The 24817-nt window shown below is 43.9% G+C and overlaps 1 protein-coding gene across 1 annotated transcript in view; it reads left to right on the forward strand.

The window, feature by feature from the left end:
• Window positions 1–24316, forward strand: part of LOC148013072 (ER lumen protein-retaining receptor-like) — an 83618-nt gene extending 59302 nt beyond the window's left edge. Inside the window, exons 3-6 of the mRNA XM_087668587.1 lie at window positions 4666–4781; window positions 23480–23553; window positions 23724–23787; window positions 23872–24316. Coding sequence (XP_087524713.1) covers window positions 4666–4781; window positions 23480–23553; window positions 23724–23787; window positions 23872–23908 — 291 coding nt within the window. The 3' untranslated portion in view covers window positions 23909–24316. The remainder of the gene's footprint in view (window positions 1–4665; window positions 4782–23479; window positions 23554–23723; window positions 23788–23871) is intronic.
• The last annotated feature ends 501 nt before the right edge of the window (window positions 24317–24817 follow it).

Raw genomic sequence — 24817 nt, forward strand, 5'->3', positions numbered from 1 at the left:
AGCCTCGTAGCCAAACACTTTCAGATGAGCATACGAAGGTGGTTTGCTCGACCACGCTTCTTGGGGAACTCCCCCCCCCCCCAAAGACCTGTTTGGTGTCCGATTAATCAAGTGAACGGCTGTCATAGCAGCCTCTGCCCAAAAACCATGGGGTAATGCAGCATGAGACAGCATCGTACAGAACTTATCCTGTATGGTCTGATTCATATGCTTTGCAACTCCATTTTGGGGTGGATTATGAGGGGCACCGAGCTCCCTCTTTATCCCTTTGCTGTCACAAAATGCTTGAAAGGCCTTGGGCACATATTCCCCACCATTGTCAGAGCGAAGACACTTAAGTGTCTTATCAGTCTAATTCTCAACCAATGCCAATAATTTTTTAAACTTGTTAAGCACTTCATCCTTGCTACGAATAGGATAAACCCATACCTTCTGTGTAGCATCATCGACAAAGGTGACAAAGCATTTCTTTTCCCTTAAAGATAACCCTAGCATCTAACATACATCAGAATGTACTAACCCTAGAGGAGAAGATTTTAGCGAAAAAGACTTCTTATGAGACATTTGTGCATGTTTAGCATAAACATAATGATCACAATGCTCAAAATTAGCATAATGAAGATAAGGCAAGTAACTTTAATGAGAAAGCACTTTCATTCCAATTTGACTTACGTGTCCCAACCGGCCATGCCACAAAGAAATACTTGGTTGCTCGATCACGGAAACAACATGATCACTCACACTAGATTCAGGGAGAGGATACAAGGTATCACTTTTACAACCTCTGGAAATCACTCTAGATCCCTTACAGATCTTCCATTTTCCATCACCAAAGGTGGTATGAAATCCATCGTCATCTAGTTGCCCTGTGCTAATCAAGCTCTTTTTGAACTAAGGTACATGCCGTACATGCTAAAGTGTGAAGACAAAACCATACTGAAACTGCAACTGCACACTCCCAATACCTACAATGTCACATGCATAGTTGTTCCCAAGATGGACAACACCATGTCGACCCCCTGTATAGTTAGAAAACCACTCACGATGAGGGGTGACATGAAAGAAAGCACTTGAATCGAGAATCGAAGTATGCATGTCATCATCCGTATTTGTAAGTAAAGCATGTGTACTAAAGTGTAAAGAGACAAAGAGTACGTCATTGCCACTGTCACTGTCATGAGTGACTACATTCATCTCTTCAATTTTGACACTGCTCTTCTTAGGCTGACTCTCTTTCTTCTCTTCCTTGCTATCACCTGTCTTCTTGCTCTTTCCATTCTCTTTCTTCCATTTGTAGCATTCACGTTTAAAGTGACCCTTTTTGCCACAATGATGGCATTCAACATCCTTACCACGTGATTTATTGCATCTCTTGCTATCGGATTTGCCTTTTGGTTGTGATCTGCCCCTAGTATGCAAAGCACTGGAAGACTTATTGGATGCATTGTTTTGCCAATTCATTTCTTTCATGAGTAGAGCACTCTCTACATCAGCATACAAAAGGATCGCATTAGAATGCTCATAGCAGTCCTGAATGTATCCGAACTCTCTGGCAGAGTGCAAAGCAAGAAAGTAGCCTTAAATTCCTCATCAATCATGAACTTCAAGGCAACCAACTGGCTAGAAATGGAGTTAAACTCACTCAAGTGAGTAGACATTGCTGTACCCTCTTTCATACGCAAATCCATAAGCTTTTTGAGCTAGTAAACTTTGCTTGCAACACTCTTTTGTGCATACAATTCTTCCAGTCGAGTAGTCCAAATAGCATAGGTGCCATAGACAGAATCCAAACCTTCAATGTTAAACAACAAGGTATAAAAAATCGATAGCTTGATGGTTGAGCGTGCAAGCTCATTTAACTAATCCTAGTCTTTCTGTTCCATGTCTGTGGGCTTTGCCCCTTTGGTCTTAATCGGCTTTGCCTGCTTCTTCTGCAACAAGATATTGTAGCATTGTTTTTGCCAGACTGCAAAGTTATGTGCTCCTTCAAGCTTCTTAATGTGCATGAGATTACTGCTGTCACTGCTGCCAGCCATGATTTTCAGCCCAAATGTGACAAAAAATTTCAGTAAATGCAGGTTCAAACTACACACAAGTGGCCAAGGTACAAGCAAGTACCAACCAGCAATAAATGACCACATAAAAGCAGAAATTTCAGATCTGCAGATAAATTTTCAGAAGCACTAAACCTCGTGCTACAGCACTCCACAATTGATTACAGCTGTTTCAAGGGCAAATACATCACATTACATGAGAAGTCCCAAATTTTAGTTGCAATTTCTGTTGTACATGCACCCATAGGCACAAAATTTGACATGCACGGTCAAAAGCCCCAAAATTTTTGTGCTCAAAGCATCAACTATACATATGCACTGTCTCTGACATGCATAGAACAAGCCAATTTTGCCAAAATAGAGAAATTTCAGCAAAAACCCTAAATTTTTCCAAGTGCTCGATGCCCAAATTGCATGGAATTAAACCCGCATGTACATAAAATGACCAAATGGTGTACAAATTTCACCCAAACAGTAAAAGCCCCAAATTGCACGGGGTCCAATGTGCATCAATGTCGAAAAATTGGGTAAATTTCAGCCCAATTCTTGCATGTACATGAAAAACCCCACATGTCGGAGGCAAAATGTCACAAATTCCTGCAATTTTTGAGACCAATGGTCTTGTTCTGCATCACAATCCCCAAATCCGGGAAAAGCCCCAAGTTTTCGGGCCAAGATTGGACAAATCTGAAGTCTGTGCTTATGCGTGCGAACCCTTGTCAAGAAAGAGGGGTAAAAACTGTTTTTTTTTTTTTTTTGGAGAAAAAAAGGGGAAAAAAAAAAACGTGATAGAGGGGGTTTGTTGACCTGCCGTGTAGGTCGCCACGTTCTCGTCGCCGTCCAGTCACTTGCACGTCGTCGCCTCCGCCTGCCCGGGTCATGCGACTACTGCCCCGCTGGTTTATGTTGCCAGCCGTCACGCCTGGTAGCGCATCAACTACTTGACTCGTTCGTCAAACTTGCTGGTCACGCTTGCCTGCCTCGTCTCCCTATGCCATGACGCTGCCCCGTCGTGTCCAACTGCTGCTGTCGCCTACTTGTCAAGCTTGCTTGGGACTCCTGTAGCACCCGCTCGCCTTTGACACCTGCTACTTCCTCCTCGCCTGCGACACTACCTGCTCTGATACCAGTTTGTTGAGACAGATAGTGCAAGGATTGAGACAAGCAATGCTTTCTCACAGCAAAGAGACGGAGGGAGAGAGTGCAGAGTAGAGAGGAGAGTGAGCACGACGCTTTTGGGTACAATGACGAGTGTACCTCTTTAGGTTTTTAGATAGATATATATATATGAAAGTACAAATGTGCTAAGGGTGTGTTCACACCCGTGCACATGTAAAAGGCACGATGGCGCTTTATTCCCAATAGATGATTCCGGCGATGGCTGAAACTACTAAATGCAGTAGAGGAGGTGTTGCGATTGGGCCTAGCAATGGCTATTTGGGGTCAAAGACAGCAGTGGAAGAAGCATCATGTAGTAGGTGTAGCTAGAAGGGCAGTTGCAAAGGGTTCGAGTAGGAGACAGAGTGGTGGCAGCAGTCACAAAGGCTGGACAGCCATGTGAAGGAAGGTTGGCGGCAAATATCTTCACGTAAATGCGAAAATCTTGCATAGAAGGGATGAAGACTGAATGGGGGCAACCTATCTATTTACTAGATGTGGACGGACCCTCCCAAATTAGGGTTTCACAAAAACTCTCTCGAACTGCACACTGATTTTGCATTTTTCATTAGATAAGCATGTTTTGGGGCTGTTTAAGAGGCTAATCAGCATGGAATGTATTTCTTAGCTCAACAGACTTGACAACTCTTAGAATAATATTTAAGTTCCTTATGCTCATTGGCTTTCTAGGTTGAACAATTTGTAGGAACCAGGAAGAAACATAGGAAAAACATTAGAGTTTTCCAGTCCTTTAGATAAGGCACTCAAATGAAAATGAACGAGTGTGCTTTGATGTTTATGGCACCACCTAGCAAAGTGGCTTTTACACACATGCTTATCTTATTTCTCCCACTGTGGAAGCTTTTGTAGAGGAGGAATATTGCAGCATTCAAATGGTATTAGTTGCCTAGACAAAGTTCATTGAAACATGCATTTGGTGTGTCAGTCATAACTCAGCTTTTACAAAATATACCTTACTGGCTGGCAACTCTATCCTGGTCCTATTTTCGTTAAGAACTCTCAATGTTTTGGAAAGCATGCTTGGAGACTTGTGGTTGTAGTCTTCATAGGTGGATAATTTTTTTAAATTCTATGGGATCTAGACTTTCCAGGTTCATGTGATGGATTCATAACAAAATTTGAAGCTGGTAGGCTTTGATTAGATTTATTTAAAGATTTTGAGAGGTACCTATTGTTGTCAGTGAAGTAGAACATGGATATGGCGTTTTTGTAGCTTTCTTGGACATGTACGATCTCACTATGACCAAAACAAGCCTGAAAATCTCTGTATACTTTGTAAGATTGGATGCTTTGAAGTTTTTGATAGCTCGTTTAGGCAAGAACATTTCTTTCTCAAGCATCTCTTCATCAAAAATCAGAAAGATGTAATTGGAAAAGGTCATAAAACAATACAGAATGACGTGCTGTTAATGGGTTTTATGTCAATAAACAGGTTCTCTGGACTTTCTCTTTGTATTTGGAGGCGGTTGCAATTTTGCCTCAACTTGTCCTTCTTCAAAGGACTCGCAATATTGATAACCTCACTGGAAATTACGTTTTCTTCTTGGGGTAAGGCAGATCATTACTCTCTTGCTCTTGTAAATTGGTATGTGATAATTTTTATATTGACTTTAGTCATGTATTCAGATGCTCAAAATATTAAGGCTTTTCGTGTTTGGTACTTTTCACACATGCTTCCAAAAGAAAGCCCTGAAATGCAGGTCAGGCTTGCTGGTCAAGACACAATAAGGGGCAGCCTTTTATCAGTGTTCAGGGGACAATAAAAAAACAGCAGGAAGCCGGGATCAGTTTTTGAGTAAATGCAGGCTAATTCACAGCAGGCAAGTGAGACAACCAGTCCATCAGCAAGGCACTATGCAAAATGTGGTGATCTATTGCTGGAAGCTGTAGATCATCTCATCGACGCGATCTTGATGCCCTTTATTCCATGTTTCGGGTTCATTAGTGTGCTTAAACTGTCACTTAAGACAATTGTTACCTCTAGTTACCTGGGGTTCTAGTGTCATTAGGGTTAGGGTTTTTTATGATGGTTAAGCTGTTTTAGGGTTAGGTTTGTCAATAAAAGGACACTCGTGCAACCCTACTCTTAATCTCATCTATTGCGCACAATTATTTATAATTTCATTCTTGGCCAATAGTGGTAGCAAACAAGTGTATCTTGTACCATCATCTCCTGCCTATGAGCCTCAATTTGAGTTACACAAGGACATTAGAAGCTTGACATCGTCTTTGTTTGTCATATTATGTGCTTTAGGCACTTTAGAGGGAGGTTACATCAATGCATTTCTTTTTGGGCACTATAGGCTGTCGTAGTAGAGGCCCACTTTATGGGCCTAGCCACTTTATTACTAGTTGTATCCATTTTGCCTATTTATAGGCGGCGTGCCCTCTCACTCATTCATTGCATCATTGTGATCATTCAGCTAGCCCTCATCATTCTCTCTTATCCTCCTGCTACTGCTTGGTGCCCACACTATTGCTCAGTGCTACGCATTCTGGCTGACCATTGCAGCCTTGTATATTTCAGCCGTTACAATTAGTTTGTTCTTTTCCTCTTCTGTTCATTCAGTCTCCTTCTCTTAGTGTTCACCATTGCACACTCTCACACGGTATTAGAGCTTCATGTGGGAGTTGGAGTTTTTATGAAGAGGAGTGGTGTGTCGGAGTTTCTAGCCACAACATGAGAAAAGAGAAAACACATGCAAACTAAATAACTTTGCAAAGAGAGAACTCAGAGATGTGCTTGAACATATACCAAACGTGCGATAGTTACATACAACAATGAGTCATTAGTTGTGTGTGTCAGAGTGCAATGGTGCGGAAGTGTGGGATCAAGATTGAGAGAGTAGGGTGAACACGGAGAGGAGAGAGAGAGAAAGAGATAGAAGAACATGAAGATCTGCTGTATAAAGTATGCTGAATACAAAGGAATGCAAATATGTACACGGGTGCAGTCTGTATGTGTCTGCGTATCTCGACCTCGACAATGTCTCCTTGCTGGACACCTCAAAGTCTGCTGCAATTTTCCCGATCTCTGCCTTGAAATCTGCAACTGCAAGAATGAGAGTGTGCTGGTGGTAGGCTATTTATAGCCTGAAGAAAAAGCAAAAAACTGTCAGGTCTGCAGCCGACTGTATTGCCATGTGGCAGTCTGACTGCAACATGCGTGTCTGGCTGCTGATGTGGCACTGACAGATGGAAACACTACTTTGCACAGCGAACCACTGTCGAATGACTGCCTGGCTGGAAAACTGCATATGTACACAGCCTAACTGAGAAAAATGCCTGTCGAGGGGATGACAATCTCTAGCACCCCCTCTCAAATCGTGGACAAGGCATAAGGCTGAGGGATTTGGAATGTTGGCAAAGAGCTTGGGGAAGCGCCTTCGTAGACAAATCTGCAAGATTGTCCTCGGTCTTACAATACTCCACGTTGATGGTCTCATCCAAAAGCTTCTCCTTGATGAAGTGGTACTAGATCTCTATGTGTTTCGTCCGGGCATGGAATACGGGATTCCATCCCAAGGCAATGTAACTCCCATTGTCGCACCACAAAATAGTAGGACGAGTCTGGGAGCAGCCAAGCTCCTCCAACAATCTCCGAAGCCACACAGTCTCACATGTGGTAGAAGATGCGATTCAATACTTTGCCTTAGTTGAAGATATGGCTACTGTGGGCTGCTTCTTGCTACTCTAAGAGATAACACGTGCACCCAAGGTAAAACAATAGCCTGTAGTAGATTGTCTATGGTCCACATCGCTAGCCCAATCTGAATCACTCCAACTTGCAAGGACAAGAACAGAAGTACCTATACTTGCTGGATAGTAAATCCCTAGGTCGGAGGTCCCCCTCAGAAACCGTAGTTCTAGGCAGCCAATCAATGCACCTACTGAGGTGCATTTATGAACCCAGCCAAGAGACCTACAACAAAACATAGATCAACCCATGTGTTGAGGAGCCAAATCAACGATCCAATCAGTTGATGGTAGCAGGTAGCATCCGCCAAAGGAGAATCTGAGTGTGAAGTGGCCTTCCAGTTTGGATCCATAGGAGTAGAAATGGATTGACAATTCTCCATCTCAAAAGTCACAAAGAGCTCTTGTACATATCTCTGCTAAGAGATGAAGATTTCCCTTGGAGTCTGATAAATCTCTCGTGGCCCAAAAAGAAATGGAGAAGTCCTAAATCTGTCATCTCGAACTTCTAATGTAAGGCTACCTTCTTCTTTGCGACCTTTTGGGTATGGTCACTTGTAACAATCAAGTCATCAACATACAAAGCAAACAACACACGACCACCCTTGGAAGTGTGCACATAAAGTTGTGGATTAGCCCTAGACCATCAATATCCCAACTTTGCCTAGTGAAACGAGCCAATTTTCTCGTTCCAAGGACACGGAGTTTGCTTTAGGCCATACAAGGTCTTCTTCAACCTATAAATCTTTCCATCTGAGGAACCAAAGCCAAGAGGCTACTCTACATAGATCTCCTCCTTCAAATAACCGTTCACAAGGCCGACTTCATATCCAATTGAAAGACGGGCCATCTCCTATGACTAGCCATGGCAATAACAACACGGATTGTCGCCATACGAATAGTAGGGGCAAAGGTGTCATGGAAATCAATACCTGGGTGCTGAGCAAAACCTCAAGCAACAAGGTGGGCCTTGTGCTTGTTCAAAGATCCATCACTATGAAACTTGGTCTTGAAGACCCATTTGATACCAATCACCTTCTTATGAGAAGGACAAGGCACAAGGTACCAAGTGCCATTCCACTCAATTGCCTCCAACTTGGTCTCCATCATTTTCTGCCAATGGTCAGACTATAAGTCCTCCTTCAGAGAGGTAGGCTCTCTATCCTGCATAACACGGGACATTAAACACTCTACGGTCCGTCTTGTGGTTGCCACTCCTTAGGAACCCCCTCAATCTGTGCATAACACGGGGCATCAAACACTCCGCAGTCCGTCTTGTGGTTGCTACTCCTTGGGAACCCCCTCAATCCGTGAATCTTGGAGCGTGTCACAGGTCCAATGAGAAAGAGGCTGGATCTTGCTGCGGCGCTCCCCATCTGTTGAAGTTTCTGGAAGATCGACTGATAGTGGAGGGGCAATCGGTGAATCTAGTGGCTGGGAACTAGGCTCCTCATCCGAAGAAGAGTCCTCAAGAACAGGGGATCTCCAAGAACAGGGTGGTCCTCACCCCCCTCTGGGACTAGAACCTCCACAAACCGAATGTCACGGGTTCTTGATCAAGGATCAAGACAAGTTCTTTCTTCAGGTTATGAGGAGAATGGAGTCTATAAGTTGTGGCCTTCTTCTGCCTTGACTTCTCTTCTTCTTACCTCTCAATCTCAGTCCGAGCTTTGGCATGCTCGGTTTGGCCACCTCAGTGATGATTACCTTCAAAATGCGTCTAAGGATCAGTTTGTTCGAGGTTTGCCGGATATTGTGGTGAGCCAGCAACCTTGTGTATCTTGCATCCGTAGGAAGAAAAACTCGTGATATTGTTCCCAGCAAGGCTTCGAGGCGATCTTTAGCACCCTTGGAGCTTGTTTCTACCGATCTTTGTGGACCGATGAAGACAGAGTCCCTTAGAAGGAGCTTGTATTTCATGCTAATTGTGGATGATTACAGCAGGATGACATGAGCCTCCGACTTCAGCTTCAAGAACTAGGCTCATGTCATCCTGCTGTAATCATCCACAATTAGCATGTAATCAAGATTGAGAGAGTAGGGTGAACACGGAGAGGAGAGAGAGAGAAAGAGACAGAAGAACATGAAGATCTGCTGTATAAAGTATGCTGAATACAAAGGAATGCAAATATGTACACGGGTGCAGTCTGTATGTGTGCGTATCTCAACCTCGACAATGTCTCCTTGCTGGACACCTCAAAGTTTGCTGCAATTTTCCCGATCTCTGCCTTGAAATCTGCAACTGCAAGAATGAGAGTGTGCTGGTGGTAGGCTATTTATAGCCTGAAGAAAAAGCAAAAAACTGTCAGGTTGGCTGCATCAAATACAGCTGACTGTGCTGAAATCTGGCTGATTGGACTGCACAGTCCGACTGGATTGCCACGTGGCAGTCCAACTGCAACCTGGGTGTCTGACTGCTGACGTGGCACTGACAGATGGAAACAGTGCTTCACACATCGAACCACTCTTGAATGACTGCCTGGCTGGAAAACTGCATATGTACACAGCCTAACTGAGAAAAATGCATGTCCAGGGGATGAAAATTTCTAACAGTGTGGGCATTAGCATTGATTCCCTTTCTCCAACAGGATTTGCAATGCTATAGACTTTGCCAATTCTATGGGTAGTGCCCAATGTTTTAGTCGGTCAGTTTGTAGTGTGAACGCAACTAAGTTCATAAGTTGTCACCACATTTAGAGTTAGTTCTAGGGTTAGCTAAGTTCAGTTGAGTTAGGGATTTGGTCGACCTTAGACCTAAGGTTGTACTTTCATTCCATCTCTTTCAGTTTAGCAAGTACACTATCGTTTCAGACCACACTATCTACTCCACTGTCTACTTTCACTCTCTTGTTTCTCTCTCTTCCGTAGCTGATTTAATTTTCAAAATTTGGTATTACAGCCGTACGCATGCAGGTTTTACTTAGCCACTGTCAGTTGGTGCTGTTCCGCCTGAGGCTTGGAATAGTAAGAAACCAAAGATTGATTATTTTCGAGTGTTTGGATGCATAGCTTATGCACATGTATCGAAGGAGCTTCATGACAAGATCGATCAAAAAGCCATAAAATGTATTTTTATTGGCTATAGTTTGGAAAGCAAAGGCTATTCATTGTATGATCTATGCTCAAAGAATGTGTTTAGTAGAGATATAATCTTTGCTGAAAATGCAGCCTTTTCGCATGATTAGTTTGAAATGCCAGCCACCTATGATTTGGGTGATGTATTTAAAGATCTCTTACCACTTTCTTTGGAATTTGAGCATGTTGAAAATGACCGGATAGATTTTTTATAGCAAGTTGCTACACCACATGCTCCTGAACAATAGGTTCTTGATGATGCTTTACCTCTAGTAGTGGAACCTGTAGTAAAACAAGATAGGATTGTTGTAAATGTAGCAAAAACAATCCCAAGATGCCTATTGCAGACTCTCCAAGAGAGTAAAATGGATGCTTCCTTACCTTAGTGCAGTAGAAGGATTGTTAGACATGCGATACATCATGTGGGGGGGGAGGGGAACTCAGTTGGCTGATTTTTCAGAAGTAGATGATTCTTGTAATAAATATGCATTTATGAGCTCACTGTTAGATGATGATGAGCCTACTTTCTTGGAAGAAGCCTAGTAGAATGTACATTGGATGCATGCCATGCAAGAAGAATTGGATTCTATTGCCACCAATCATACATGGAATCTTGTTGAGTTGCTCCATTGCAAGAAAGCCATTGGAATTAAATGGGTCTGTAAACTAAAGCGCAAGGCTGATGGTACTGTAAATAGGTACAAGGCACATTTGGTGGCCAAAGGGTATGCACAAACGAAGGGCATTGATTATGAAACATTTGCTCCTACATCCCATATGAGTACAGTTAGGTGTGTTATTTGTGATGGCTGCAAATTATGGTTGGAAGATACATCAGTTGAATATTAAGATGGCATTCTTAAATGGTAACCTTCATCAGGATGTTTATGTGTCACAACCTCCAAGGTTTGTGGTGACAGCAAACAACACATGGTTTGCAAATTGCATAAAGCTCTTTATGGCTTAAAACAAGATCCTTGTGCATGGCATGCTAGGATTGATACTTATTTAGCCAACATTGGGTTCACAAATAGTCCAACTGCACTAACTCTCTGTCTCACGAGGACATGAAATTTTGAGATGCTTTAATCTTGCTAATAACATTTGATTAAGTTATTAATTCCCTCTGCCCTGTTGGCCCTTCAAAGCCTCCAGGTTGTTGAGGTCTCCTCCAACAATCCAGGAGTCCACCGTTGGGAGTCCTTCCGCAATCTCCACCCAGAACCTGCTACGTGCCCTAACCTCCGTAGGGGCATAGATATTAAGGAGTCGAAGGCACGAGTCCCCAATATCCAATCCGATCCATAGCACCCTCCCTGCCACTATCGTCCCATGGTCAAGCGGTAAGACTCGGATCAATAGAGGTGCATACGCCTCCACTCCTACCGTGGGCATCTATGGCGTGCTCCCAGTAAGTGTGCGAGCTGCCTAGGAGTACCTTCCCTACCCGCTAGGCCTGGGTGGGGGTGACATTGTGCTCCTGTAGAAGTAAGATGTCGATCCGTCCGGCAAGGGCAGACTGCAACTCTTGCCGAATTATCAATTTTTTGGAACCACGCGCCCCATTGTAGTGGAGGCTATTTACATTTCAGGATGCAAGGTGTAAGCTCATGGGGAAACCTGTGACTGCCCGAACAGGTATCTATTCGGTGTGGAGGTTGCTGATGACGAGGAGGAGCTATGAGGCATGCAGGTACGCTTTGCTGCCGGTCTGGACGACGAGCTCCATTCCCCCATTGTGGCCCTCGGCCGAACCATAGGGGTGATAGAAGTTCCAGGTGGTACTATCAATGCATCTATCAGCCATGCTGAGAGTCGAAACTCTATGTACTGGTAGAAACGGGCCGCTTGTGCCAGGGGCCACTTGATCACATTCCTCGGAGCTCTCCATTGTGGAGGGGCTCAAAAGATAATGCTCAGGTGAGGGACCTTGGTGCCAGCCCACCAGTTAATGTCCATCATGCAACCAGGCCACTCCTGTGTAAACAATGCTAGTCCTTATTCTCCCATCCACTGGGAGGTGTGGTCCGCCACCTGACTCTTCAACTCTTCCTCTATCAGTGTCATCGTCCACTCCCCCGAGTGAGAGGACTGAAGAAAAAAAGCGTAGTTTGGTTTATCCGATGGTGCTAGTAGATGGACCTTGCTCTTCCTTGACTTACGAACCACGAAGATCCCCACCTCTAGAGATAGTGGAAACTCTCCGCACTCTGCAACTCTCAAGTAGGACCATGGGCCACTGTGGAAGAACTCTTGTGGCAACAAGTGTGCCTGTCTCAGAAAAGTGTGACGGGCGGCAAGGATGGATGAGCTAGTGGCTGTATGGGAGGGGGAGGACTGTTGGTGCGAAGAGAATGTAGGTGTGTGTGGCTCATCACCTCTTGTGGGAGGAGGGGGGGTGGGTCTTGGGAGGATCGCTTGAACTAGGTGCGGATCATGGGGTGGTGGGGGGGAGGATGATCGAGGGATGGTGGGATGGACGGAAGTACATGGCGGGTGTGGGGGGGCTAGTGGTTCTGGAAGTGGGGAGCTGTGGGCTAGGGTAAGTGGGGGGGGGGGGGGGACATGGGATGTGAAGGGAGGTGGGTGTGGGGGCTGTGGGGACTCAAGAGAGTTAGTCTGTGACGGGTGGTGGATGTGGAGGGCTATAGTCTTGCCGGGTGGAGCAGGCGGCGGGGGGGGGGGGGGGGGGGAGTGCTCTGCCGAGGGGGCATTGCACGCCCACCTGCTCCCTGCTGCCGAGGCTGGGTCTGAGACGTTGGCTGCGCTCCCCCTTGCCGTCTCCCTCTCTGTCGTCTCTAGACCCGTGTGAAGCCATCAGCGTCCACCTGTGGGCTTGTCGGCGGAGCCACCTTGGCTCCGAAATGCGTGCAACCTGCTGCCTGATGCCCAAAGTCGTGGGAGCGTAGGCACTGCCTTGGCTATCCGGTCACAATGACCTGCTGCCTAAAGAAGTGCCCGCCCGTCTCAATCTCTAGAAACTGTGGGATATTCTTAACCTCTTTCACTGCCACTCGTACCTTTGGGACTCCTACAACTGTCAATGCATCTGTGAAGGGCGCGGGAAGGATAGTGTCGAAAATCCGTCCAAAGTCTTCCACCAACTGGCGATACTCAATCGCTAGGCCGGGGAAAAGAAGGGTGATCGGGTGCCCAAGAAACCTATTGTGGAGTGCAAATGCCTCCACAGTAAAGCCCCTGTACCAGGGGACCATGTGTATGACCCCCTTCGTGGACGCATATGGTGAATTGGCGAGTAACTCGCGAGCTGTGTCTGTCGAGCTAAGCCGGACCATGAAGATCCCTTGGCCCAATAGGATCGCCTTCTCGATCTACGCTGTGCCGATGCGCAGCATGGAGTGTAGCGAGTCTCGAAGCTGGGCCCTGGCTGGGGAATGTTCTACGACCTGACCATAAATCGTTGTTTCCATTAGCTCCAGCTCCTTAGCTCAGACAGCTAAAAGTTGTTCCTCAGAGAGGACTACACGCAAGGTGTTTGACTGGGGTGTCTCGCTGAGTGCGTCGGCGTTTGACTAGAGGTTTCCATTGCGCGTTCCTTCTGAGAGAACTACCAATCACGTCGCGGTGCTATCTGAGGGGGGGAGTTGCTGTAGATGGAGGGAGCAAGTGGAGGGTGGGGGGATCAATGGCGAGGGGGGGGGGAAACACTGCTATGTTTGCTACGGATGGGTTCGAGGTTGCGGACGGGGGAAGCGTGCCGGGGGGGGGGGGGATCTGGAGCAGAGGATAGCCTGGGGGGGGGGGATCTGGAACAGAGGGTAGCCTGGGGGGGAGCGCAGAATGTCAGGGCGGGATGGGCAATCACGCCTGGGTGAAAGCGGCCAGGCGGAATGGGAGACCAGGTGGGTGGGAGGGGGGCGCAGAATGTCAGGGCGGGATGGGCAATCACGCCTGGGTGAAAGCGGCCAGGCGGAATGGGAGACCAGGCGGGTGGGGGGGGGCACAGAATGTCAGGGCGGGATGGGCAATCACGCCTGGGTGAAAGCGGCCAGGCGGAATGGGAGACCAGGCGGGTGGGGGGGGGATAGTCATGTGGGCAGTCGGGTGGGGGTGAGCACTGCCGGGGGATGATGTCTAAGGGAGAGGGGCACAGGTGGGTTCGGATTAGGGGGAGGGAGCGGGGGTGGGGGTGGAAACCACAAGCAGGGGAGCAGGCGGGATGATGGCCAGGGGACAGGGCGACGGGCAGGGTGGGCAACGGATAGGGAGGGGACGCGGCGACAAGGTGGAGCGAGGCGACGAATAGGGCGGGGACGGGGTGACAGGCTACAAGTGGGGCCCCGCAAGCGGAGAACGGGGGATACCAGCGAAGGCGACGGGCAGGACGAGCGCGGGCATGAGGGAGCAGTCGAGGGGCGGGGGTAGCAGGTGACACGACGTTTGGCTAGCCTTACAACATGAAGTTGTACTTATTCCATTAGCAATCAAGTTAAAGAAATACCGAAAGGGGCACCAGTTTTGGGGCCAACAGGGTGTCCAATGTCCGAGGTTATTAAGGTAATTTGTGTTGGGAATAAAGGGTCACCGTGCCTTTTATTGTGTTCAGGTGTGAACGCACCCTTATACTTCGTACTTTATATATATTCAAAACCTAAAATGTGGTACATGAGTCATTGTTTCGAATACCCATTGTGTCGTGCTCACTCTCTCTCACACTACTGCTCTCAACTCGTTGCACTCTCATCTTAGCTCGCACATAGACACGTCTTCCACAAATTGGTATCAGAGCTCATAGATTGTGCATGCTTTCCGAAGCAAGTGAGACAGTCGTCAGGTCATGTGACAGGCGGGTAGGAGCTTTAGGCACCAGTCATCAGTGTCTAGTAGGTGCAGAAGAGGCAATTGGACCAGCGGGCAGTGTTGTAGGTGTCGCACGAGTTACACACTGGCTCGATGGGTAGCAGGCTGTAGGCGACACGTTGCAGGCGACCAGCTCTGAAAACCACCCATTAAACTCCAAGGGAGTTATCCTCAAGTATGAAATTATTGCTTAAATTCAATCTAAACTAATCCCCAAGGTCAAGAGACTCCAGGAAGACTATTGGCAAGTATTGCCACTTATGTTGATTTATCTCAAAGTTATTTTGCCCCTTAGGCTGATTTGTCTCGAAGTTATTTGGCCACTTATAGTTATTTTGTTACTTATGCTAATTTACCTCGATGCTATTATTTTTGGAAAGAAAAGATTTGCCTTGGAAATAAAATTGTTAAAAGTTTATGTATAATGCATTCGAAATAAGAATCTCGTGGAAAGAATGTGAAAAGCCATCATTGTGGCAAAAGGGGGCACTACAAAAGGGATTGCTTTCAGTTGAAGAAAGAGAAGGGTAAAAACAAAAACAATGAAGCCAACAAGGCTGAAAACAAGGACAACCAGCATGCCAAAAAGATCAATGTGAAAATAGAAGAGGTTAATGTAGTCACTCATGATAATGACAATGATGGTGATGTACTTCTAGCTTCTTCTTTGGATGCACATGCATTGATTGCAGATTCTGAGGATGACATTCACACTTGGATACTTGATTTAGGTGCGTCCTTTCATGTCACACCACATCATGAGTGGTTCTGTGAATACAATGGTGCAGTACGTGGTGTTGTCCACTTGGGGGATAACCATGCATGTAAAATTGCAAGCATTGGCAATGTGAAACTGGAATTTCAGCATGGCTTTGTCTTTGTTTTGCATAATGTGAGACATGTACCTCAGCTCAAGAAGAGCTTGATAAGCATAAGGCAACTAGATGATGAAGGCTATCACACCACCTTTGGGGATAGCAAATGGAAAATATGTAAGGGCTCCCGCATTGTTGCCAAGGGATCCAAAAGTGATACTATGTATCCTTTGCATGTATCCAGTGTGCGTGATCATGTTGTCTCCATAATTGAGCAGCCAAGTGTTTCTTTGTGGCATAGCCGGTTGGGACACATGAGTCAATCTGGAATGAAAGTGCTCTCTCGTTTGGGTTATTTACCGTCTTTGAGATATGCTGATTTGAACAGTGTGATTATTGCATTTATGGTAAATATGCTCAAATGTCACACAAAAAATCTCTTTCTCTAAAGTCTTCACCCTTGGAGTTAGTACGTTCAGACGTATGTCAAATGCCAGGGTTATCTTTAGGGGGGAAGAAGTATTTTACTACCTTTGTTGATGATGCCACACGCAAAGTTTGGGTTTATCTAATTTGTCGCAAAGATGAGGCCTTGGATAAATTTAACAAATTCATGGCACTTGTTGAAAATTAGACCAACAAGACATTAAAATGCCTTCGCTTTGACAATGGTGGGGAATGTGTCCAAAGCCTTTTAAGACTTTTGTAACAACAAAGGGATTAAGAGGGAGCTTACTGCTCCTCATAATCTGCCCCAAAATGGTGTTGCACAGCGTATGAATCGGACCATTCAAGACAAGGGCCGTACAATGCTGTCACATGCTCCTTTACCCCATGGTTTTTGGGCAGAGGTTGTTATGACAGCCATACATTTGATTAATCGGTCACTAAACAAGTCTTTGGGGGGGAGGGGGGAGTTCCCTAAGAAGCGTGGTCGGGTGAGCCACCTTCGTGTGCACACTTGAAAGTGTTTGGCTGTGAGGCATTTGTGCACATACGCAAGGAATAACGCAACAAACTTGAGCCAAAGTCCTGTAAATATATTTTCCTAGGATATAGTGATAAAGGTGAAATGGGTTATAGATTACGGGATCTCGAGAAAAGAAAAGTAGTATGCAGCAATGATGTCATCTTCTAAGAAGACCACATGCATAAACAACCCGAAAGAATAGAGGAAGTCAGAAGGGTTGTATTCCGGGAGGATGTACCAATTGGACAACAAAGAATGCCCATTAGACAGTAGCAAATACCTGTTGAAAATGTCCCTAAAAATGTAGGGAATGATGCTGTAAATGATCAGCAAGATCTTGCCCATGATGTTCCACAAATTCAGCAAGAATATGTGCACTTGGAACAACCTGAACTAGTTATACAGTAAGTTGTACCTGCAGAACAACAAGCTGTTAATGCAGATTTACAGGCTGAATAGCTAGCAAATATTGACCACTGGGTCGTAGGTCGACCAGAGTGCAAAAACAGCTAAATAGATTTGTTCCTCTAGTCAACTATGTGTCTAATTATGTCATGTTAACAAATTGTGGTGAACTGTCATACTTCCAAGAAGCAATGGACAGACAAGATAGTAAGAAATAGCAAAAAGCAATGCTATCAGAGATGGAATCTCTCATGAAGAATGGCACTTGGGGTTTGGTACTTTTGCCAAAAGGACAAAAAGTGCTATCTTGCAAATGGGTTTACAAAATGAAAGTCACTTCTGGTTCTTTACCCAAGTACAAGGCACGCTTGGTTGCTAAAGGGTACAAGCAAGAACATGGAATTGATTTTGATGAAATCTTTTCTCCTGTAGTCAAAATGACTACTTTCCGAACCATCTTGGGCTTGGTTGCATCTGAGGACATGGAGCTCATATAGATGGATGTTAAAACCGCCTTCTTACATGGTGATTTGCATAAGGAAATCTATATGTAGCAGCATGATGGTTTTGTTGCCAAGGGAAAAGAACACATGGTATGTAAACTCAACAAAAGTTTGTATGGGATGAAGTAGGCACCATGCGAATGGTATCACAAATTTGATACATTCATGTAATCTCAGGGATTTCGTCGTTCTCAAGTTGATCACTGCTTGATACCAAGAAGGCAGTAGATGACAGCCTTATTTTCCTGGTATTGTATATGGATGACATGCTAATTGTAGACAAGGATGCTCATGCCTTGTACTCCTTGAAGCAGAGTCTATACAGTAGCTTTGATATGAAAGATCTCGGTGAGGAAAATCACATACTTGGCATGCATATACTAAGAGAAATTAAAGGGTCTTCTTTATCTGTCACAGCAGGAGTATATTACGAAAGTTCTGCAACGCTTCAATATGGAGGGGGGGAAAGCTATTGGTGTACCATTGCTTCCATATGTGAAACTTAGTGCAGATGACATCCCTACATCAAATGATGGTAAGGATGAAATGGCCAAGATACCTTATGCTTCAGCTGTTGGTAGCTTGATGTATGCTATGGTTGCTACAGGTACTGACATTGCATTTGCGGTGGGTGTAGTTAGTAGATACATGGCATATTTTGGCAAAAAGCATCGGAAAGTAGTGAAGGGTATCATGAGATACCTTAAGGGCACAAAGGATTTGTGTATCGGTTTTGGTAAGCAGAAGTCATGTGCTCTTGGTTTCACGGATGCAGGCTATGCTGGCTATGCTGGCTGCAGGAAATCTACTTCAGGATATGTGTTTATATTCACAGGAGGAGCAATCTCTTGGATATCTAGGCTGCAAAAGTGTGTTGCACTGTCTACTATAGAGGCAGAATATGTGGTTGCCACAGAGGCATGCAAAGAGGCTTTATGGCTTTCACGTCTGGTGAGCGAACTTGGGATTACAGAGGTTCCTATCCTCCACTATGATAGTCAGAGTGCTATCATGCTAGCACGGAATCTCGTCTTTCATGGAAAGACAAAGCACATACAGGTGAAGTATCACTTCCTTAAGGATGTACTTGATAGCAAAGACATTGAGCTTGTCAAGGTACATACAGATGATAATCCTACAGACCTCACAAAAGGTCTTCCAGCCGAGCGGTTTGCTCATTGCCACCAGATGGTGGGGGTTGGATAGTATATGTGTCTTTCAGCTTTGTACATACATAGACTTAGTTGATTCTTTCCTCTACCTTCGGGCACATTGCCTTTAGGTGGGAGGTTGTTGGGAATAAAGGGTTATCATGCCTTTTATTGTGTTCAGGTGTGAACACACCCTTACACTTTGTACTTTATATATATTCAAAACCTAAAATGTAGTACACGAGTCATTGTATTGAATACCCACCATGTCGTACTCACACACTCTCTCACACTATTGCTTTCAACTCCTTGCCCTCTCATCTCAGCTCGCACAGACTCGTCTTCTACAATTTGTGCATTTTTAAGTTATATTCATTTGTTGATTGTTGTAATTAAGTGCTTAATTAGGAAATTACTACCTTTTCCAAGAACAAAGGTTGGTTTCAAGGTTTCATCTTCGGGATACCATCAATTTTCTCAAATTGGAGGGCTCGAGGTACTTGATTAAAGGTCAGCTCTAGTGCTGAAATTGTATTTAGTTGAGCATTACAACAAGAATGCCTTTAGATCGTGAGATGGGATCAAGCAAGGATGATGCCTCTTGACGTGAAATTCACATAGCGTTGGGGAAAATGCAATGCTTGATCTTGGACAAAAGGCACGTAAATGTGGGTCCTTCTAGGCCTCAAAAGTTGATGACCAGCAAACGCAAGAGGAATTTGATGATTAATTTAAAGATCACCTAAGGAGAGCAGCTGAAATGTTTATGCAATTGGCAAATGAACCTCAATTCATGTGCTTTTTGTACTCGTTAAAAGAGGGCAACAAAGGCAAGAAGAGGATATCATCTTCAAGCGCTTCAGGACAAGAAGATGCACCAAAGGAAGAGCCAATACAACAACATGATGTTCTAAATGTGGGTAGTGAGCATAAGCAAATGATGCTAGTGGGGCAATTGATGCATGTGCAAGGTTGACTTGAAAGTGCCAATCCAATGTTTTTTGGATAGTAGGTCATGCATGCAATTATGGGGTAGTGAGATTAACACATGATGTAGGGGGGCCACATTTGGTTGATATTACGGAAGTAGATGATTATGATGAATATGTATTCATGAGCTCATTGTTGGATGATGACGAGTCTACTTCCTTGAACGAAGCTTAGCAAGATATACATTGGATGCGGCCATGCAAGAGGAGTTAGACTCCATTGCCACTAACTCTACATGGGGTCTTGTGGATTTATCACCTAGCAAGAAGGCCATTAGCACAAAATGGGTTTTTAAACTCAAGTGTAAGGCTGATGGTACAATTTGTTGGTACAAAGCATGGTTGGTAGCAAAAGTCTATGCTCAAAAGAAGGGCATAGATTATGAGGAAACTTTTGCTCCTACATCCTGCATGATTATGGTGAGATGTGTGATTGCCATGGCTGCAAATTATGGTTGGAAAGTACTTCTGTTGGACATTAAGACATCATTCTTAAATGGGGATTTGCATGAGGATGTTTATGTGTCACAACTTCCAAGGTTTGCGATTAAAGGGAAAGAGCACATGGTATGCAAGCTACGAAAAGCTCTTTATGGTCTTAAACAAGCTCCTTGTGCAAGGTACTTAAAAATTGATGCATATATGGCTAGCAAAGGGTTCAAAATAGTAAGATTGTTCCTACTCTATACATTAAGAATGAAAGGGGGGACTTGCTGATTATCATTCTTTATGTGGATGACATGCTACTCACTGGACCTACAAAGGGAAAAATTGCAAATTTTAAGGCTAAATTAAAACATGCATTTGCTATGTCAGATATGGGTTGCCCGTACTATTATTTGGGGATTGAGTTCACCCAAAATCAGCATAATATCATCATGTCATAGTCATGGTATGTGGATAAGCTATTACATGGGTTTAATATGCAAGATTGAAAACCTAAGTGCACTTCAAGGGAGCTAGGCTTAAAGCTGTCTATGCATGATGGTGAAGAAATGCATGATATTGTAATTTACAGCTAGGCTGATGTCTGCCTTATTTACCTTTGCAACAAACGTTCTGGCATTCAGTATGTAGTATCTCAAGTGAGTAGATATATGCATAGCCCACAGACCGTACATTGGTAAGGTGTTAAGCGGATCTTTAGAGATTTGCAAGGTACTTAGTCACATGCATTATTATTTCCTAGGGGGGAGACTTGCACTTATAGGCCTACAGTGATTCAAATTGGGTTGGTGATGTAGATATTAGGCAATCTACTAGTAGACACTCTTTCTTTTTGGGCCGTTCATGCATTTCGTGGTTAAGCAAGAAATAGCCTACCATGGCTATCTCGTCTTGTGAGGCTGATTATAGGGTAGCCTTCACAGCAACAATGGAATGTGTATGGTTGCATAGATTGTTGACTGATCTACATTTACCATTGGAGGGTCCTACACCCGTTCTTTTTGACAGCCAGAGTGCTATTGCAATGGTGTGAAATCTTGTGTTTCATGCTCACACGAAACACATTGAGGTACATTACCATTATGTCAGAGAGAGATGCTATGTACGAGAGATCAGCTTGATATATGTACCCACAAAGGAAAATGTTGTAGAGATTTTGACCAAAGCAATACCACATGAGAAGTTTGCGGCTTTTTGAAAGTCCTTGAACTTCTTACCCTTTGGTGATTGATCATCTTTGTACTTCATGACATTGGCATTGTAGGAGGGTATTAGAATTAGTAATTCTGAGCAGTGCCCAATGTATTTCGTGTGGTGTGGACACTTATTAAAGTGTCAATGTAGTGTGTGTACTAAGTGTCTTTAGATATTAAATTAGTGACAGTAGGAACTAGAGTAATTTAGCCTAACTCTAGTTAGTTGGTGGAAGGTTGGTTAGGTCAACCCATGACCTAAACTAGTGTTGTACTTTCACTCTATCTTTTAGTTCAGCAAGTATACTCTACTCTCTTGCTTTAGTTCACTCACTGTCATTGTCTCATATCTCTCTCCTCCATTGCTAATCCTATTTTCTCACTGGAGATTGGTGGCATTGGAAGATGTAGAAGGGAGAGAATGATAAGATGGTGGTCGAGAAGGAAAGTAACAATTTGTTCGAGGATCCTCATGGTGGGCTCTATGAATACCGGTCTTCATGGTCTCAATTGTTGCTTTGACAGTCCTCATGATCATGATCTAGATAATCTCCCTAGTCATACGCATGGGGCATATGTATCTTTAAAGAAAGGATTGCTGCTCTGGATGTTCTTTGCTTGTTTGGGGCCCATAGATCTGCTATGCAAGAGTGTAGATGGGGAGTATCTAGGGCAAGAGGAATCTGATGATTCCAGGAAGTCCGGCTGCATTGCAAATGCAAGGTACACTGGGATTGGAGCCTGAAAATGCTGCCATGATACTCATGTCTCTCATAGGGACAACTTCTATTGCTTGGTTTCATCTCTTGTTTCTAAGAAAGAGACTACAGTTGCTACTTCTAGTTGTGAGGCTTAGTATAGAGCAACATTTTCATCCAATGTAGTGTGTTTGTCTCCCTAAGCTACTGGTAGATCTCCATGTGCTCCAAATGTTTGCGACCTCTCTCTACACTGACAGCCAGAGTGCTTTGGCTATTACTTGGAACCTAACATTCCATGCCCACGCAAAGCATATTGAAGTTCATTATCTTTATGTTCGTGAGTGGATGTCAGCTAGGTATACAATTGTCTTACATACCCACAGAAGACAACTTGACAGATCTCTTAATGAAGGTTCTTCCTCGATGAAAGTTATAGGCCTTTTAGCAACCCCTGAACTTGATACCGTTTGCTCCATGATCTATCAAAATCTATACTATCGTAGGTTGTTATATCCACTTGGATTATTTGTGCAACTATGACTTTGTATATTTTTATTTATTTTGGGTTTTGGGATTTTGTCATCTTTCCTACATTAGTTCACCCATACCATGGAGAGGAGGTTTGTAGGCCATCTCATTGGCTCCATGTCGGTGTTTTTTATTCCATGTTTTGGGCTCATTAAGTGTCACTTAGGAAAGCTATTACCCCTAGGACTCTAATGTCGCAAGGGTTAGGGTTTCTTATTATGGTTCAGCCATTTTAGGGTTAGGTTTGTCTTACAAGGACACTTTGTGCAACCCTAGCGCATTTAAGTGTGGCATCATTCATTATGGTCTTCTGAGCATTGCACTTTCATTCATTCATTGGCACATTGGCTTTCATTTGTGATTGAGTATTGTTGTTGATTCCTGCACACACCACACAACTGCACCCCCTGTAATGTGCAACTTTATGGGCATTGTGGTGCATGGGCTTTCATTATGGGCCTTGTGGTACATGGTGACCACATTGCTGCACAAACGCAATCGTGCCTCTACTCGTGCCTGAACTAGCACTATAATGCAGGACTTTGCCACGAACATCTGTACAAATTGTTTGAACATCCCTCCTACTTAGGTTGCATGGTAAATGACTAGTCCATCCTCCTCTCACTGACCTGAAAGGACCTGTTAAAGGCACAAACTGTGTATTCTTCTTTTTGCCAACCCAATAATCAGGTAACACCAAAACTCATGGCTCCCAAATTCATAAAATCTGACGGGAAATGAAAAATGAAGTGGTGTACATGAGCACAAATCTTTGCGTGTGTCTTTTAGATTGTGTGCTTTGTCTCTTCTGGATGCTACTTAGGTCCATCTACTAAGAATCCTAATGGGGATTTCACTTATATTTTTGTTACTGCAATCATTGAAGTGAGTGCATGAGTCATTTTCGAAAAGCTGTTACAAAATTAAGATATTCTCAATTACCTATGTGCAGGACATACCGTCTTTTGTATATTCTGAATTGGCTTTATCGCTATTTGACTGAGACACACTACCACCGATGGATAAGTAATTATGCTCTCCCCTCTATATCCTTTCAGTGTTGTACCTTTCCAGATTTTGCAGATCACTGCAGTCTTCTATACTTGTTAGAATCCCACAATTCCAGGCTGTTGTTTCTTTGTCTTGTTTATGCCTCAAATATTTGATGATGTGGTTTTGTTGCATAAAATGAACAGCGTGGACATCTGGGCTGGTGCAAACAGCACTTTATGCTGATTTCTTCTACTATTATATAAAGAGGTAACTGGAGAAAGTGCTCTGGTACCTATCCCCTCCTGTATGTCTAATTCTCATCACTATTGATCATTGGCATGATTTTTGCAGTTGGAAAAACAATGAGAAGCTTCAACTCCCTGCCTGATTACAACCATTTTCCTCAAATGTACAAGCTTATGGTCTAGTGTTCCTGTTAGACATGGCTCTAATGAGATGGAGTTAAGGGTGATGTCTTGAAAGTTGAGAAGTTTGAACCACTTGGGCATAGCCCTGAAAAGATAAGCTCACGATCAAAGAGCTCTCTCTCTCTCTCTCTCTCTGTGCACATCCATCCCCCCCCCCCCCCCCCCCCCCCCCCCAAACCACCACCACCAAAATGAAGTTGGTAAACTTTCAGCTGGGAATTCTACAGGCCCTAAATTATTTACCAGGCTGCTGAAAGTAGAAAAAGCTCTACTTTCATGTGGCAATCAATTGGAAAGTTTATTATTAGACCTCTGAATTTTATATGTTGAAAGGACCTTTAATACATACAAGTCTTAAAGTCACTCAACATTATAAGTTTGTATTAGAAGCAATGAGGAAGTAGCAATGAGTTTGAGACAAGTAGTTTGGAAGTAGCTTGCTGCATGTTCATCCATTAACTATATGGGAATGCATTGCTAGGGAAAGTCTACAAGTTAAAGAACACTGATTTTCTTTGGACAATTTCAAAGATTTGCAAGAAGTTTAATGCGAGTTCATGTTTTTAAGTTGAGAATTTTAAGACTGATATCTTATTTTTTATGAAAAGAGATTTTGAGATAATTTGAGGTTTTAAAATTGATGGCTATGATTTTATATTTATTGATAGCATGTAAGAAGGGTTAATACAATGTTTATCTTAACCAAATTTTATCTGACACGTTAGCGTTGAATCTAGCCTTTCTATGCCATGGCTTTTGGGTTGTGGCTCACTATTGGTATAGTACTCCAAAAACCAACTAGGGTAAATGGAGATTGGCGTAATTGTTTCGTGTGCTCTAATAATACATTTCATGATGGTGTTTTACAC

Source organism: Lygodium microphyllum, chromosome 26 (genome assembly GCF_053477565.2).
Source record: "Lygodium microphyllum isolate KBCC chromosome 26, Lygodium_microphyllum_v1.1.10, whole genome shotgun sequence".
Classification (NCBI taxonomy): domain Eukaryota; kingdom Viridiplantae; phylum Streptophyta; class Polypodiopsida; order Schizaeales; family Lygodiaceae; genus Lygodium; species Lygodium microphyllum.